The following is a 19,206-nucleotide window of genomic DNA, read 5'->3' as shown; positions in this document are numbered from 1 at the left end:
TTTTTTTCACCTACAATGTAATGTAATACGCCGTTGTAGTCTTTACTGTCAAGTAAATGTTCAGATTCATCATTTAGGCCTCGCTCAGCATGTCTCAACATAAAAATTGCATCACATTATAACCCATATTTGCTAAATTACCATTATCATTCTTGTGGTAAGCATTAAAAAAGATGGGGAAAATCCTCCCCACATATATTTTAGAAAATAATAAACAAAACTGAAATGTGAACGAGGTCTCTGTCCTGATAAAGCTGGACCTTTTTTCTCTAATCTGCGTCCTTTGGTGTAACGTGTCGTATAGTCCGTACAGAAAAAGCAGCATTTATTGAGCATAAAGCAGGAAACCCAAATATAAAGGTGTGTTAATGCAGTTTCTGTGTTTTGTGCAGGTGCTGAAGGTGCATCTGTCGGCCCATCCCGAGGTGTACGGGCGAGCGCCGGGCGAAGTCACGGGAGACAAGGTCAACAAGAACCTGCTATTCGATTCCAGACTCCAGCACCTGTACATCACCACCGAGAAAAAGGTCAAACTCACTCACACTTTCAGACGCATTGATTATTCTTTTTGACCAAATCTTCCATCCATCTAACACCTCCGCGTCGCCACATACAGAAGGTCAGGGACTCAGTCGTGTGCTTACTTCTACGTTTTCATTTCATCCATCAGGACTTAATGAGTCTTTCATTTATTCTCTCTGTCTTATTTGATCATTTATTCATTCTTGTACCGATACATCCGTCTACATTACCACACAGAAGTCAGCCATTGATTTATTCACTCGCTCTCTCTTTGTTTTCCTCCTCTGCCTCTTTCTCTTCATCTGTCTCTCTCTCTCTCCTTTGTCCTTTCATCTTTTCGGTCGCCATCATTCTCCGCCACCACACCGAAAGTGAAATTGATGTTATTGATTTAGAAATGAATTAATTAGAATGCGTTTCAAGAGGGCAGCTCACTTTCATCAAGTCAAGATACGATGCTACGAGCTGCTCATTTAAATTTATTAGACCGGCCTCTTCTTCTTGACAGGATTTAAATTATTTCCACAGCTGGTTGGAAGAAATCCTCTACTAAAATACCATCCATACCTTCCCTGTACAGGGAAATACTAAAGGAAGATCGCAAAGATTTATTTATGTTTCATCTCACAGGATCGGTTTTGAAATACTGTCTAGAGCTGTATAAAACTCTGTTTACACATTATACTTAAATGTATCACATATCTTGGGTGTAACACATGATTCATCTTGGAGGCATCACAACTGATAAACCAAAACACATGTACCAAATGCATTCCAGAGTCTACTCTGTACGGCGTCCATTTCAGACCTCAAAATTTCACTCCTCCTCTGAGTCATAACTTAATCTAAACTAAATCTTAACACACAAACATGAAACATAGGTTCATATAATTCAGTGTGACTTTCACTTCCTGAGGATATCCTTATCTTCGATGTGCATCGACAATAAACATCCATAAATCCACTCAGAAATCAGAGAAATAAAAATGCTGCAGAACTTGCTTAATATTTATCACATTTTTAACTTTTCTTCAGTATCACAGTAATCCAGTAATAGTTGTCCGTACATCCATGGGTACACTGCAAACAGGAACTGCTTATAGATGATTCGGCATGCTGTTATTGGCTAATTTGCAAAAATGTAAACAAATACAGGCTAAAAAAGGGCTCAAAGTATGGAGGACGGGACCTGCCAAAATAAAAAATAAATGAATAAATAAATAAATGACTTGATAAATGAATATATGTCATTAAATGTAACAAAAATAATTAATTAATTGATAAAATGTGACGTAAATTGAGCATTTTAATTTGCTTCTTTATTATTTTTTTTTATTTTTTTTTTTAATGTTTAATAGTTATTTTTGCTACATTTAATGACTTGTTTATTTATTTATATATATTTATTTATTTATTTGAATTATTAAAAAATTAAGAATAAAATAAATAAATAACGAAGCAAATTAAAACAGAAATATCAATTTGTCATATTTTATCACTTAATTAATGGCTAATTTTTTATTCAAAATGTTATATTATTTTTGCTGCATTTAATGATGTATATATATATCTTGTCATTAATTTATTTATACATTTTTAATAAGTAAATGTAAGAATATTTCTTTTTGATTTTGGCAGGTTCCGTCCTCCATACAAAAGAGAATACCAGTTTTAAATTGGTGGATTTTTTGGTTTTTCTTTTCTTTGTTTTGTCCTCATCTAAGGGTTACCTTCTGCCCTTATGCTCCTGCAGCATGTTGTCCACAATAACAGCTCCTTCACAATAAAAGCCTGTCTGTCATGTGTATGCAGATCACGAAGGTTCCCGTCCAGGCCTGCCACCTGAAGACAGACTGCCAGTCCTGCGTCTCCATGAAGGATCCATACTGTGGCTGGTGTGTCCTGGAGGGAAAGTGAGTCACTCTGTGTGTTTAGAGGTTTCAACAAACATTAAGTGCTTTTCCATCCACTTGTTTGTATGCGCATTTTAAATTTCCGCATAAATAAACTGCAGTGAACACTTGAAAAAGGTGGAAAAGTTGGATGAGAACAAAATGTCACAAAGTGCAATGGAAACAGATTTAGTGAATAAATCATGACGTACTTGAATAGTGTGAATTAAACATCCACTGAAGAGAGGAAAACATTAGATGTGTGTGGAGTGATGAGGAGACTGTGACCTTCCTCACATTAATACGTGAAACAAACATAAAAGCCATATTTCCATCATTTATCTTGATGCTCCTAATATTTGTTTAGTAGTTGATGGAAACGCACCTGTAAATTTCTGAGTTTTTTTCTCGTAAATTTACGACTTTATTTTTGGAGAATAATCAAGTGTTTTTCTTGTAAATTTGTAAATTTTTTCTTGTAAATTTACGACTTTAATCTCAGAGAATATTAAATTTTTTTCTCTTAAATTTATGATTTTTTTCTCGTAAATTTATGACTTTAATCTCAGAAAATATTCAAGTTTTTTGGCGTAAATTTGGAGTTTTTTTCTCGTGATTTTACGATTTTAATCTCAGAGAATATTCAAGTTAGATTTTTTGGTAAATTCTGAGTTTTTTCTCGATATATTACCCCCTCCCTCGGCTGTGATTTTCTTTACTTCTTTACCTACAATCCGGTATTGTATAAAAGAAAGAAATAATAAGAGGTATATAAAACTAAAATAAGAATTGATTAAAAAATAGAAGCGATACAAGCACTCCATATCATGTAACATTTAGATATACCACCCGCCCCTAAAGGTCTAGTCAGCTTTTACAAAATTTACGAAATTTCGTGGCAAAATTAATTAATTTCTGTGATTAATTTTTACAAAGGTAACACTATGAACGCGATATAAGACATGGTAATGCTCCCCCTACCACTTTTCCAGTTATTTAATGAAATCTGGAAAATATTTCACTCGAGAGATTCGTGAAACTTGACGCGATCTCGCCGTCTGCTTTTCTCCCAGGTGCACCAGGAAGAAGGAGTGCAGCAGGTGGAGGGAGAACAACACCTGGCTGTGGTCGCCCAATCAGCAGTGTGTTGAGATCCAGGCCTTCGACCCGCCGAACCTCAGCTGCAAGAAGACGCAGCAGGTAGAGAGCGATGTGAATGAACATGTACAATATGTTTGAGTGAAACCACCCTGAGCTATGTTTACCTCCTGCTGAGCTCTGCTCAACCTGAACCAGTCAAACCTCCTGAAACAGCATCTCAAACCGGTCCCTAACCTCTGGTGCGTGGACCCTCCAGGGTTCCCCCGGGGGAGTTGCAAAGAAATATTTTTAATGCACGGTGACATTATGATTTACATTTTTGGGATATGAGTCAGATGTATATTGCGTAGAATCATCTGTATTGTTTGTGCTGACAGCTGCTTTGGAAAACAACTCCGGCTGATTCAGCTCATAAAGTGGAATAATGTCCCCCTCGGAAAAATTGTGACACCCAGAAACTGCTGATGACACCTCGTTTCGGTGAATCACACATGAGCAACAGCACAGACGGGGCTAAAAGAAACAACAACACTGTTAGCCGTGCATGCCTGCAGCCTTCATCAGAGCAGATAAACACACTGATTAATCTATTTCTGTTCAGAAAGGGTTAAAAAAAAAACATCCAAACTCTTTGTATCTGTTTTACTACAGCCCCATGAATGCCTCTTCAACATGTGGAGTTTAGGGGTTTAGTAAACGGTCAATTCTGATTTAAAATTCAATTTAAAATACTTTATCTGTCCCTCTAGGGGCAATTCAGAGCAAGCGAGTCTGCAACCAGTAGTACACAGACAATTCATCTACACATTCAAAAAAGTCGTAGCCGGCTGAGTTTTAAAGCTAGAGTGAAAATACTGGTATCATATGAAACTAGAAAACTTAAAGAATCCATTGGTACCCACCATGTCATGCTAGTTTGTCATGAAGGAAGATAAATAATGCTCCAAAGTTAGGCTAAACTTTGGCAAGGAAAAACTGGCATGGCCATTTTCAACTGGGTCCCTTGACCTCTGACCTCAGGATATGTGAATGAAAATGGGTTCTATGGGTACCCACGAGTCTCCCCTTTACAGACATGCCCACTTTATGATAATCACATGCAGTTTGGGGGCAAGTCATAGTCAAGTCAGCACACTGACACACTGACAGCTGTTGTTGCCTGTTGACCTGCAGTTTGCCATGTTATAATTTGAGCATATTGTTTTATGCTAAATGCAGTACCTGTGAGGGTTTCTGGACAATATCTGTCATTGTTTTGTGTTGTTAATTGATTTCCAATAATAAATATATACATACATTTGCTTAAAGGAGCATATTTGCCCACTTCCATGATGATAAGAGTATTAAATACTTGACAAATCTCTCTTTAAGCTACATTTTGAACAGATAAAAAGCGATTAATTGAGATTAACTATGGACAATCATGCGATTAATCGTATAATTAAATATGTTAATTGATTGACAGCCCTCGTTAAAACAAAAAATTCTTGCCTGATCTTACACGTTGCACCTTTTAAAGAAGAATAAAACTCTTATCTTTATAATTTCTGGGAGATGGAAAAGATCACAGCCAGCAGCATGAAAGTTCTGATGAGCAAACTGATTTCTATAACGCTATAAAATTCATAATCAAAATGCTGTGGCAGCCACTTTATACAGAATAACGGTTGAACTTTCTGCTTTAATGAGAATTGATCAAAGAGCTGAGAAAAAACACGTCGCCCTTCAAGATGTACGGCACCAGACTGTCCACTGACCTCCCCTCCCGTCATGCCTTTCTACTCTACGACTTCACTTTCAGCTCGTTCACAAAATAAGATGCATAATTCTTATTCATCGTGTAGTTGAATTATTGCCTCAGCAGTCAGATGTCGACGAGTTTGAATGGAATCAAAACTTAAAGCTGCTCAGGTCGGATCTATTCTATATGTAGATTATAACATTTTAATTCTCACAGTCGTCCTCATCAGACATGATAAATAAAACAACATTATGTCTGCGTGTTAATTACAATCAGGTCAGGTTATAATAAATATTATGCAAATAGAAGGAGGTCAATCTTTTTTAAACTGCAACTGGGAAGACTCTGTGTGTAGTTTCATATTTGTCTTCTTTTTAAAGTCTATTTAAAGATTCAAGTTCTCTTAAAGTCAAACATCATCCAGGTCTCTCTTTATATGTAAATTTGAAGCCTGATAATCGAATGCATGCTTTTTATTGAGCTTGAAGTTTCACCGTTGAGCTTCAAAATAATAATTTGTCATAAAATTCGTACTGCACTTCCGGAGTTTTCAACAACATGTCATGATGTTTAATTGTTCAGGTTAAAACTTTACATTTTAAAGCTGCAATAATCCATATGTTTACATTAACAATGGATCAAATGACCAGAGGTGGAAGAAGATTTCAGTCTAATCAACTCTCAAGTCTGCAGCTCTGCTCATTTTAATGGGATTTTAATGTGTCGTGCATCACAATGTGTCTCTAATAGAGATGCTGCAATCGTATAAAGTCACAAGTACAAAAACTTTGTACATCAGCAGTCCTGAGTGTTTGAATCTGGATTTCATTAATGTGTAAATCCTTTGAGAGTGGCGTTTGGTTTCTGCTGGGACGGCGTCCAGCAGGAGACGACTCTTAAAGTTTGACCTCAGCTAACAAGAGAGTCTCTTTTGGGCCCAGATAGATGAATCTGCTGCATCTTAATTAAGAGAGTTTGGGACTATCGTCGGTGTTGCAGCCCCTAGTTAGTGGATTTAATCTGATAAAACAGTTGGATTTAGGCTTTAAGTAAAACTTTAGCTTCCTGCAGCTTTATATTCTTAAAAAGAGGAGAAAGTCTGCGGTGAATTCATTGAGGAGTTTCTCTCCGTTACCAAACATCAGGGAGTCTGAAATTAAAACTTCAGCAGCGAAATTAAAACGGTTGAGGTCAGCGAGGACTAATGAGGAAGCTGATGTCTGAACAGCACAGTTGAATAGTAATTATTACTGCACACACACACACACACACACACACACACGGACAAATGATGGTTGCATGATTGCACACACCCACACACAGTCAGACGTATGCACAATTTATCAAGGTCAGCCAGCTGGACTCTTTCTCTTTCTCTCACTTACACTCTCTGTTGCTTGTTAACACACTCATCCTCTAACACACACATACTGTCTTACCTTTATTAAGGGTATAAAAATCAAATAAATGTTATTAAAGGTGCTAAATGTGAGATTGGGAGCATTCAGGACTTGTGACGTGTTTGTTGACGTTGTCAGAAATGGCGGAGGCCTTGGAAGTTAAGTTTTCGGTGCATAATAAGTGAATACATATTTTTTTTCTCCGTAATTTTGTAATATGTCTGAGGAAAATGTTGATATTCCCAACAGCCTCATCTTTTTCCTCTGTCATTATGCCTTTGCATTTCCTGCATTATGTTACCCACTTGCTAAAATTGTTAGACTCTGTGGCTTCTAGACGTCAACAGTAACATTAATATTGCCGTTGCTTAGCAGCGGTGTTCTCACCAGTTGAACGCCAAGCATATCGTGAACACGACTTCCCACGTTGTAAACACGAGCTCACGTCATTGTTACATTATTATAGGCTACTATTAGGTTATTGTTATTAATGCAGTAACATGCAAGATGCATTTTAATGTTGTAATTTGCTTCAGTAGAGCTAATTTTGCTCATGTTTTATACTATTGGGTGGTTGAATTTACTGTATAACAATGTATTGTATTTGATATGCTCATTATAATTTTAAAATCTCCATCTGCAAAGTAACTACAGTTACCAAGTAGTAGTAGTGCAGTAAAACACCAGTACAATATTTCCCTCTGAGGTGTTGTGCAGTAGAAGCATAAAGTAGCATAAAATTAAAACACTCAAGTAGTTACCGCTGAATATGATCATATGTAAAGAGGTTTTTGAGCATGGATGTTCAATGCTGACCTTTGGTAACAGCATGTGTAAGAAAATAATCGAAGTTTAAAGCTTCTGGAGCTTTCAACCACACCTCCAAGTCTTCAAAGTAGCTCTCCTTTTCATATTATTGGTTGTATTGGGTCATTGTGTGCAGAGTTGCATATTCAATAAGAAGGACTGCTTTGTAGCAAAATTGGATTTACAGGATATTTGCATCAATGTGATGAAGCACATTGTCAAGTATTTAATTGATTGGCCAAAAGTAGCCAAAAATAGATATTCCTATCTGGTTTTTTTATCTATAAACTGATGAATTTCCAGAAAATTAACAATATATATTAGTACTAAACTAGCGTGATTGGAGGCGAAAGATAAATCTGATGTTGGCGACACAAACAATACTTGTTACTCTGTCACACCCGGTCTTATTGTCCTCCTTTAATCCCACGTCCTTCTCCAGGTCTACATCAACATACCGGCTCTCCCCACACTGAGGCCCTCTGATAGGCTGAAGTGTCAGTTCGACTCCTTCGTCAGCGGCGCCGTGGTCGTCATCGAGGACAGTCAGGTGCAGGTCACCTGTTCGCTGCCCGACCCCTCTGAAATCCCGCCCACTCCCAACCAGCAAGGTAGGAAGCGTTTCTTCTTAATATGTGGACATTTCCTGTCCATTAAAGCGAATAAGGGAATGTCGAACTTTTCCTTTAAATATATGTGTTTGTGTTTATGTGTTTTCAGACTACGTGTCCGTCCCAGTCAAAGTTCTGGTGAACGACAACATCAAGGTGACGTCTGGAGAGTACCACTTCTACAACTGTGCTGCTACAGTCAGGAAGAACCAAAACACACCGTAAGATAGACCACACACGCACACACACCTATACGCATAAACTTGAATCACACACGTGTTAATGTAAGTATGTGGTGTGTTTGTGTGTTTTCAGGTGTATAGCGTGTGTGACCAGTGAATGGGGCTGTCAGTGGAACGCTCAGGCTCACAGCTGCAGCGACAACGATGATGCTGTAGGTGGAGATCACATCGTTAAACCACAACAGGTAGGTGTGTCAGGTCAACACGTTCTCATCTCAACTCGTCACATACTGGCGCTTTGTAAGACCCCTCAACGTCACTTTTCGGTCGCAGTAAACCCGTGCTTAACGACCCCTCGGTGTCACTTTTCGGTCGCAGTACACCCGCGCTTAACAACCCCTTGCCATCACTTTTCGGTCGCAGTAAACCCGTGCTTAACGACTCCTCGGTGTCACTTTTCAGTCGGAGAAAACACATGCTTAACAACCCCTCGCCGTCACTTTTCGGTCGCAGTAAACACGTGCTTAACAACCCCTCGTCGTGACTTTTTAGTCTGAGAAAACACGTGCTTAACAACACCTCGTTGTCACTTTTCAGTCGCAGTAAACACATGCTTAACGACCCCTCGCATTCACTTTTCAGTGAGAAAACACGTGCTTAACAACATCTTGTTGTCACTTTTCAGTTGCAGTAAACACGTGCTTAACGACCCCTCGGCGTCATTTTTCAGTCGCAGTAAACACGTGCTTAACGACCCCTCAGAGTCACTTTTCCGTCGCAGTAAATACGTGCTTAACGACCCCTCAGAGTCACTTTTCCGCCGCATTAAATACGTTCTTAATGACCCCTCGCCGTCACTTTTCTGCCACAGTAAAAACATGCTTAACGTTGTTAATTAAACCAAATAACTTGCTTAGGTTTAGGCAACAAAACCACTATAGTTAGGTTTAGGAAAAAACATCATGTTTGGGATTAAAACTACTTTTGTACAGTAAAAATGTAACTTGACGCTGTGAACACAGGACATGAACGAACAGCTGATTGTAATGGAAAGTGAAACGTGACGCACGGGACACGAACAGCGGTCTCCTGGATGAAAGCCTTGTGTTTTTTGATGTATCGTCTGTATTCATTTAAAAAGTGTTAATATTCCTGCGTGCCTTTCTGTGGTGAAGTCTGGCAGTTGTCCTCAGTTTGAGTCTCCGGAGCCGCTGCTGATCCCCGTAGGCTTTCAAATCCCCATCAGCTTCCAGGGAAGAAACCTGGACATCTACATGGTGAGATCAGTCAGACCTGCATCATCAACCGTGTCATTATTATCATCTGCTGCGTTTTATTATTGTAAGTAACGTCCCCTCTCTGTCTCCAGGGACAGAGGTTTTCCATCGGGACTAAGCTGATGAAGGACGCGGAGGTGCCGGTCACACAGGAGCAGGGGTCAAAGTTCAAATTCACAGGTTATGAGGTCAGTATGGATATGGACACACATGGATAATATGTGGAGTGAGATGTAAACATAATGTCCACTGATAAGGGTTATTACAGTATTTTTAAATCTCAGCACGTTAATGACAAAACAGTTTGTTGAAGCGCATCAACATTGGCGTTGTAGCACACAAGATAAATAAATCGATATTGAGTTAATAAAAAATAAATAAAAGTTAATTAATTTAATTAATTAATTTTTATCAATATAATTAATGCCTACATTTATTTCTAGTATTATTTTGGTACATTTAATGGTTTATTCATTTATAAAAAAATAAATATATAATTTATTCATTTATTTTTGATTTTGGCAGATTCGATCCTCCATACAAAGACGCTATTAAGCAAGATGTAAATAACTGTAATTTAAAATCAGGGCTAAAGCATTGAAATAATGAAATCATCAGAGATGAAAGCAGAAAGCAATCACTGACGCATTAGTTGTTTTTCTGCCTCTGCATATAAATTAAACCCATTTAGTCCACTTAAAGAAACTCTCTCTGACTCTTTTATTGCAGCTCTAAATTTTCCTCCCAGCTCTCTTTGTTTATGTTTTGAAGCTCGACTGTGAACGCCACCAGGCGTTTATAACGAAATCAGGGAGTGTATCATTAATGATGATTAGAAACAATTAGTGAATAATTAGCGGCTAATTATCGAGTAAATTAAATTGTGAGTCAGAAAAGGTTTTCAAGCTCAGTTGCATTTTGTTTTGGGTGGTTGATTATGACTTGTATTTATATTTTAATGATTTTTTGATTCATTGTTTATTTGTCTTTTAGTTTTATTAATGCTCACACTGCTTATTCACTGTTAAGGGAAGACACTACAGGTGAATAGGGTAAAATATTTAACTAATAGATATCTCCGTGAAACTTTGCTATTTGATTACTCACATTAAGACAATTATTTTTTGTATTACAAGTTTTATGAAAATGTATGTTTATATATGCAAATGAGGCATTTTCTTATTAAATATGAGCTCATTTTCATACATTTCCAGAATAGAAATCTGAACATTGAATGAAACCAGATTAAAAATTCTTGTTTCATTTTGTTGACATATTAGAGTCAAAGGTTTTTACCGATTGAATTTTGGATATCTCTTTTTATCACTCCATAAATCAGAAAATACTGTCAACAGCCATAAAAAAATCCATTTTCGCCATGTTTTTAGGAATGAAATGTTGTATAAATCAGGTTATGAATGATGTATGAACAAACCCCTTTGTAAAGACCTTCAGAATATAGATAGGAATGAAACTGGATAGTTTGGTGGATATAGGTGCTGCTGAAGTGGAGATTTCTGGCTCGGATAATGAGGAAAAAACTCATTTTGAGAAAACGGTTGTAGAATTTCATACATTTTGAAGACACTACAGGTGAATAGGGTAAATATTTTAACTAATAAATATCAGCATGAAACTTCCCCTGTTGATTAAATACATTAATTAAATACTTTTTTGTATTGCAAGTTTTCTTAAAATGTATGTTTATGCAAATGAGGCATTATCTTAGATTGTAAAATTTCATACATTTTGAAGACACTACAGGTGAATAGGGTAAAAAACATAACTAAAAGATATCACCATTAAACTTCCCCAGTTGATTATGGACATTAAGACAATTATTTTTTGCATTACAAGTTTTCTGAAATTGTATTTTTAAATATGCAAATGAGGCATTATCCAATGCTAACTTTGGGTGAATTTAGGAGAAATCTACAGACGCGAATAGACAAAGTAGTACAATAAACACCTAAATGTGTATTCTGGATGTTTTCTTTCCACTAGTCTGAAGAAGACATGTTATGGAAGCAAAATCTCAAAATTGACCGTTGCATAAATGCCCTTAATCAGACGTCAATGTGTCTGATGACGCCCCCTACTGGGCTACAAAGCAACCTAATTATTTCCCCTGAGTCACTTAGTTCAATTTTTCCACTTTTCTGCCTCCATTGATCCTCACCTCCTGCTGAGTGCGAGACTGCCAATATGTGGTTAAAGAGTGTGTGTTTCCTCACACTCTTTCTCCACACACACACACACACACAGTCCTGATTTATGGCTACAGGAGTGTGTGTGTTTCTGATTATGTGTCTATGTGGCTGCTGACTCAGATAGATAGTTGGAGGTAATTTAGTGTTGAGCTCCAAATAGAGGATTTTTTGTGACGGTGTGTTAATGCAAAACTGATGGAAAGTGTGTGCGTGTGTGTCTGTGTGTAATACGTGTGTGTTTGTGTGTGTGCAGTTTGCCTATGACAAGCAGCAGGAGGTGAACGTATCGTTCCATATCAAAGACGGAGACACCGAGAGGAAGATTGACAGCACGCTGACAGGTTGGTGTGTCACTTATACAAACACACACACACACACTTAATCATACACACACTCACAATTGCACGCACACATAAATCAAGATGAAGTGTGAAAGCTCAGTTATTACACTGTTTGACTTTCTCTCTTATTTCCAATTCAGTTCCAGATGAGTTATGTTAATAAGCTCTAACCTCTCTTCTTCTTCTTCTACTTCTTCTTCTTCTTCTTCTTCTTCTTCTTCTTCTTATTCTTATTCTTATTCTTCTTCTACTACTTTTTCTTCTTCTTGTTTTTCTGCTTCTTCTTCTTCTCCTTCTCCTTCTCCTTCATCATCTTCTTTTTCATCTTCTTCTTCTCTTTCTCCTTGTTCTTCTTCATCTTCTTCTTCTACTTCTTCTTCTTCATCATCATCATCTTCTTTTTCATCTTCTACTTCTTCTTCGTCTTTGTCTTCTTCTTCTTCAGTGGTGCTGTATAACTGCTCCGTGGGAAGAGAAGACTGCAGTCTGTGTAAACACGCCGAAGCCAAGTACCAGTGTGTTTGGTGCGCGGCAACACGCACCTGCGTCTACCGGGAACTCTGCCCGTCACCACAGCCGGCGCAGTGCCCCAGCCCGGAAATCACAGACGTGAGTCATGAAACACACAACAAAACTATCTCTTATATTATCAGAATCGAATAATAGTATTGTAGAAATGCAGAAAACAGTGCAGAGACAGTTTAACACCCTCTTCTTGTTGATTAGTGGATAGTTGAGTATCTACCCTCATGCATACAAATAAAGTTTCTACGTTTGACACAAATAAGACAGATGTAAAAAATGACAAAAACTCAGTATATATCTGCAGCATCAAACAGGTAAAACATTATTCAAACTATTGCAAACTCCACAAAAAAATAGTTACATCATATAAGAGGTTTCACGGCAGCCTGTTTCATTTATGATCTGCACCGGAGCAGAAAGTGTCCTCACAAAATCTCATCATTTGAAGCTCAGTGCTGTGATCTGGTTGTGTCATTTAAAAGACAGCAGAGATGTGAAGAGATACGAGGAAAAAGCTCTGTGAGCAGCACCTTTAATAGATCCACTATATTACATTTTTCCCTCTGTCGTTGTTACAGAACACCAGACAATCCTTTGACATAAATCACATATGAAATGTATCCTCTGTAGTAAAAGAAAGAAAAGAGGAACGGTGGCATTCGGTGATTTCAAAGGAATACGTGAAGAGGAACTGTCTGAAATGTGCTGCAGCCACAAAGAAAAACACAAGGAAGTAATCACATGGATGACTGAGGACGCGGATGATTTTAAATGTATCTGTGAGTGAATCAGACGACAAGAATCAAACAAACAGAATAACCTACAATAACTTACTGTAGGTGGCCGGTCCAGAGACAGATATTTCCTCAGTCGCTGATCGATAGTCACGGTCCCCAGAGGATGAATATATATATATATTTTTATATAAAGATTATTTTTGGGGCTTTTTTTTGCCTTTATTGATAGTGACAGAGATACCGACCATTTTCTAATTAACAATGAAAATAATTTGATTCACAGTGGGAATATTTTTGCACTTTTAATGTTAATATGGCACATTCAAAAAGCATTGAATAATAGACCAAAATAGACTTAAAGAGCTTGTTTAGCGGAGGATCGCCCAGACCTCCTGACAGGAGTAATTATGTAGTAATAAGTCAGTTAATTTGAAAATAAAGAATATAAAAGAAATATGAGTTATGGGCCTTTTTTGAAACGCAGACTCCTGACGCTTTCAAAATGAAATTTAAATTTTATTTTATTTTATTTTATTTTATTTTATTTTATTTTATTTTATTTATTTTATTTATTTTATTTATTTTATTTATTTTACTTATTTATTTTATTTATTTATTTATTTTATTTAGTTTATTTAATGGAATTAATTCTAATCAATTGTGTGACTTTTAAACATGCATTATACTACGATGTTATTTCCCCCTCTCCTTTACACATACAGAGCTTCTAAAAGTTATTTAAACTCCTGAGAAATGTGTGTATAAAATGATTATGCGCACATTTACCGAATTCATTCTCAGTCAGATTGACACAATAACACACGGTGTGAATACTTTTACCTTTCGGCTGCTTCATCAAACACACTTTAATGTGAAGAAGAGTTGTACTCCAGGGATAAATACAATCCCTCCATCTGTGAAAATAATCTCCATTCTCTCATTTCTATCTTTCCACATTGATTTCTTCTTCTTCTTCTTCGTTAGATCAAATTCTGCATTTTCTGAATCCATACCGCTTTTCACAAACAGACAATTTCTCAATCAATCGCCTCTTCTTCAGAGTGACAGTTCATTTTTCTCCCTCATGTTGTATTCACAGTGTCTCCTTTTTCAATCTGTTTCCTATTTCCTCTCAAACATCAGTCATTTGTTTTGTCTCGGTTTCCTTCGGGGCCGCAGCTGATTAGGTCAAGAGTTGTTATTTTGATATTGTTTAGGTTTTTGTGGAGAGTTTTTGACTGGCAAGAAAACAAGAAGCGTTAAGGAGCAGCTGAAAGAACTTTTACTTGTCGAATCGAAGCCAAACTGGCAGATATGTGCAGCTTGTAGATGGTATATACTGTATTGCTGGTCTGATGTATAGAAATATTAACTATAATCTACTGTATCAAACACGCTGCTTGTCTTTACTGTCTCTGCAGATCATCCCTCGCTTCGGTCCTCTGAACGGACGCATCTCGGTGACCATCAAAGGCTCCAACATGGGGATAAAGAGGGAGGACGTCAAGAAGATCACGGTGGCCGGAGTGGACTGTGTCCACCAGAAGGACAGATACTCCGTCTCTACCAGGTAGTCTTAACAGCAGCTCCATTAACATGCAGACCTGACGAGTCTCGGTACACGTGAAGGTGAAGCTCTGTACATGAACCTTTGACAGCCTGCTGACATTAATTAATGACTACAGATAAGTGAACATCACCTCTCCCTCTCTGACTCAATAGAAGCTGACTTCTAACACAGCTGGAACATCAGCAGTTATCAGCGTTAGCTCAGTGTTTTTATTGGTTTACTACTAGAGTGACAACTCTTCTTGTACTTAAACACATATAATCAAATGCGTTCATCGTTGCTGCAGCACAAGCTGGAAGTCCTTGTTATTAATGAACCTCTCCCTGTCTTTGTGTCCTCAGTGTGGTGTGTGAGATCGGCCCGGCGAGGCGAGTTCCTCCGTCCGACGTCCCGCTTGAACACTCCAACAGCGGAGCAGTGGAGATAGAAATAGAGGGAGGAAGAACAGGGACTTCTAAGGTCTTCTTCACCTATCGGGTAGGTCTGAACCTGAACACTGTCTGCACTAAAGACGCTTCCTAATGTATATATTCTTACATACTATTACATAACTATCTGTACGGTTTCAGACCTTCTGACGCAATAAGCGTGAACGTGGTTGATTTGCAGGTCAAGAGAGGCACAGATGGAAGTTAAATATGATTAAAAAGTGACAGATTTTAAGATATCTAAGTTACAAATAACTAAAGTTGTCCAGAGCTGACTCTAAGGATCAGTATCGGACTGATTCAGGCATAGTTTAATGGATCAGTACTGGCTAAAATAAAGCTGATTTAAATCTGAAAGATACATAATCGCAAATTAATCGCACATTTCGTATCTGTTCAAATGTACCTTAAAGGGAGATTTGTCAAGTATTTAATACTCTTATCAACATGGGGGTGGGCAAATATGCTATTTTATGCAAATGTATGTATATATTTATTATTGGAAATCAATTAACAACACAAAACAATGACAAATATTGTCCAGAAACCCTCACAGGTACTGCATTCAGCATAAAAAATATGCTCAAATCATAACATGACAAACTGCAGCCCAACAGGCAACAACAGCTGTCAGTGTGTCAGTGTGTTGACTTGACTATGACTTGCCCCAAACTGCATGTGATTATCATAAAGTGGGCATGTCTGTAAAGGGGAGACTCGTGGGTACCCATAGAACCCATTTTCATTCACATATCTGGAGGTCAGAGGTCAAGGGACCCCTTTGAAAATGGCCATGACAGTTTTTCCTCGTCAAAATTTTGCGTAAGTTTGGAGCGTTATTTATCCTCCTTCTTGACAAGCTAGTACGACATGGTTGGTACCAATGGATTCAGTAGGTTTTCTAGTTTCATATGATGACAGGATCTTCCCTCTAGTTTCAAGGTGCGTTAATGTGTTAAAGAAATTAGTGGCGTTAAAATGAATTTGCGTTAACACGTTATTTACGCCCTCAAAAATATTTGTGTTTTCTTTCATGTTCTTTTATGAACATAAATGAATACTAATATTGTAGAAGTTACAGGAAAGTAGAGACGAACAACTTCTGTCTTTGACTACATGAAACGTGTTTTATTTCAGCACAACTTGCACTGAAATAAGACTGTGTCAAACATCATGGTCGGGTTTATTAGAGTCCTGCAACAGCCACAGATACTGGATTTTTTTTTTTTTTTTCCTTAGTTCATTTGGTTTATTTATTGCTGACGGGATGTAATGAGAATTTAAACTAATATAACAAAATAAATGTTCCTAAAATACATTACCTACCCTTGCTTTAAGGTACCTTGAGGAGTTTTTTATCACTAGTAACGTTGTGGAGTCATGTTTTTATGAGTGGTTCCACATTTTGATGTGATGCACGCATGGAAGCACACGGATGTCGTGATACACGTTCCCGCCTCCGGTTTCATGCTGTGAAAACTCCACAGGGCTCCAGAGTATTACAATATGCATCCTAAACACAGAACTCACTCTCTCAACATGTAATTTCCAGGTTTACACAGCAGTTTGACAGCATTCACTGCCTCTCTTCCATCATAAATACAGCAGCGTTGCTTCTTGATTTTGTTCTTTAATACATATTAGCTCAAACTGAAGGAATCCGTTAAAAAACCTGGAGACTCCGAGTACACATCTCATCAAAGTTTCTGAGGCAACACAGAACATAGTGTGACACGTCACACCCAGGAGATCACATCCCGAAACATCCAAAGGTTTATAACAAAGTAAAACACACACTGGTGTGGTGCAGCGAAATCTAAAGAAGCAGCAAAGCGTAAAAATCTCCCTCGCATACAGATTCACAACCAGCTGCACCAAACTGTGTTCAACTTCCAGCGGTTAGAGAAATGAATCTGATCAAAATAAATAATCACCTGCTGTTCTGTTTGGTTCTCTAACTAGGCTCAGTTGTTTAATTTAAATGTTGTTGTTCACTTTCATATTTCTTGTTTTTTCTCTCCGTTGAGCTGACAAAAAGCCAATTAAAGCAAACTGCTGAGACCAAAATGACTCATTTGCTTCAGCAGCAGTTTGCGTCCGTCGGTAAACTTTAAACTTCCCTCAGAGATTATTTGTTTTTCTTTTCTGTCAAAACAGAAATATTAAACTACAGAAACAGGCAGACATGCCTGTCGTGGTTAGCTGTTTGGGAAATGTGGTAACCTTTTTTAATGAGTCTAAAGGACAAAAACATTGGATTACACAGTCGTTGGTGATATTATTTTTTTTTGGTAACATTTTTGGATAATTTAAAGCGACGCTGCAGGTAGTTTAACGATGAAACGATTAGTCAACACATCCTCATACCTAAACGTAAGGGTCACGGTTTTAAATACGTTGTTAACGTCGTGAAACGGTCGCAGTTTGGTTAAGTTTAGGCAACAAAACTACTTGATTAGGTTTAGGGACAACCAGAGAATCCACCAGCAGCAAGTTTCTCATAGAGCGAGTTTGATGGAATCTTGAGGTCAGAGGTCAAGGGACCCCTTTGAAAATGGCCATGCCAGTTTTTTCCTCGCCAATATTTAGCGTAAGTTTGGAGCGTAATTGAACCTCCTTCTTGATAAGCTAGTATGACATGGCTGGTACCAATGGATTCATTAGGTTTTTTAGTTTCATATGATACCAGTATCTTCACTCTAGCTTTAAAACTGAACCCACTACAACCTAAAAATCACAAGTTGCGTTAATGCGTTAAAGAAATTAGTGGCGTTAAAATAAATTGCGTTAACGTGTTATTATCGCGTTAACTTTGATTGCCCTAATATATATGTTTTATTAGATTGTATTATGTTTTATTCAAGGGGGGCGAGGCCCAACATATACTCTACATAGGAAATGATCATGGTTTGGGTTAAAATATGTTTGTTACGTAACTTAAATTACGTACATAGCATGCATCATGTATGTGATGGGGAGTTGCAAACCTAATTTCATTGTACCTGTACAATGACAATAAAGGAAATCTAATCTAATCTAATCGAATAAATTAACCTATGTTAAATTCAGTACGTTCATAAATTAAAATAACTCAACGTTGACTTTTTTACACGGGACACAACCAGCAGTCTCAGGGTTTGTTTGACCCGTCCGTCCGCCACGACCTCCTCCCTACGCGAACTTTGTCGCTCTTTATACTGCGTCACCTGACTTCCTTCTTACTGTCATAATCACTACGGCCACTAGAGGTCAACGCCTAACAACAAACGTAAATATGGGTCGTAATAAGCTGCTTTACAAACAACCTATAGGGTCATTTTTTTTTATACTGTTATAATAGATATACGATACAATTTACCTCATCAGTTCAGATAGATTGATGAGAGCGCTGAGAGTGCGCTAAACCGTAAAGTTTGTGCCGTAAAATGAACAAAATAATGAGCTAAAGGACACTAAAATGCTTCGTAGAGTTGAGGTGAACTGCAGACTGATAATTATCTGTGAATTCAGCGCTACAAGCAACGTCGTCATTTTATCTGTTGTTGTTGTTGTAAAAATATTGATCAGTGCAGGTGTGAGCTTTACCCCTTTTCTTTTTTTATAGATTCATCCATGTGTTTATTTATCTGCAGGTGAATCTGGGTTTCAAATTTCTATTTCTTTTATATGCCAAAATCTAACAGTGTGTGTGTTTCCTGTGTGTGTTTCCTGTGTTGTCTCACAGACTGAATCTGTTTCAGATATATTCCTTCTCTACCTCCTGAGCTGAGCTGCTGTGTTGTTTGTGTCTAACTTCCTAGCAGGCGGTGAGCTGCTGTTAGGAGTTCGTCTCTCTTTGGGGATATTTATTCTAGTGTTTGCC

At 37.7% G+C, this 19,206-nt stretch overlaps 1 protein-coding gene across 5 annotated transcripts in view; it reads left to right on the top strand.

Moving 5' to 3' along the window:
* Positions 1-19,206, top strand: part of LOC141762240 (plexin-B2-like) — a 163,760-nt gene that overhangs the window by 119,260 nt on the left and 25,294 nt on the right. For all 5 annotated transcript variants that reach the window (XR_012592761.1, XR_012592762.1, XR_012592763.1 and 2 more), the window contains exons 9-20: positions 393-527; positions 2,335-2,435; positions 3,488-3,614; positions 7,906-8,074; positions 8,184-8,295; positions 8,390-8,501; positions 9,432-9,533; positions 9,626-9,721; positions 11,997-12,084; positions 12,530-12,693; positions 14,768-14,916; positions 15,258-15,393. Coding sequence is in view for 2 of the 5 variants with exons in the window: in XM_074626254.1 (XP_074482355.1) it covers positions 393-527; positions 2,335-2,435; positions 3,488-3,614; positions 7,906-8,074; positions 8,184-8,295; positions 8,390-8,501; positions 9,432-9,533; positions 9,626-9,721; positions 11,997-12,084; positions 12,530-12,693; positions 14,768-14,916; positions 15,258-15,393 (1,491 nt within the window). In the remaining 3 variants the exon portion in view is untranslated. The remainder of the gene's footprint in view (positions 1-392; positions 528-2,334; positions 2,436-3,487; positions 3,615-7,905; positions 8,075-8,183; positions 8,296-8,389; positions 8,502-9,431; positions 9,534-9,625; positions 9,722-11,996; positions 12,085-12,529; positions 12,694-14,767; positions 14,917-15,257; positions 15,394-19,206) is intronic.

This window comes from Sebastes fasciatus, chromosome 23 (assembly GCF_043250625.1).
Source record: "Sebastes fasciatus isolate fSebFas1 chromosome 23, fSebFas1.pri, whole genome shotgun sequence".
Lineage (NCBI taxonomy): Eukaryota > Metazoa > Chordata > Actinopteri > Perciformes > Sebastidae > Sebastes > Sebastes fasciatus.
This window is presented reverse-complemented; position numbering and strand designations above follow the sequence as displayed.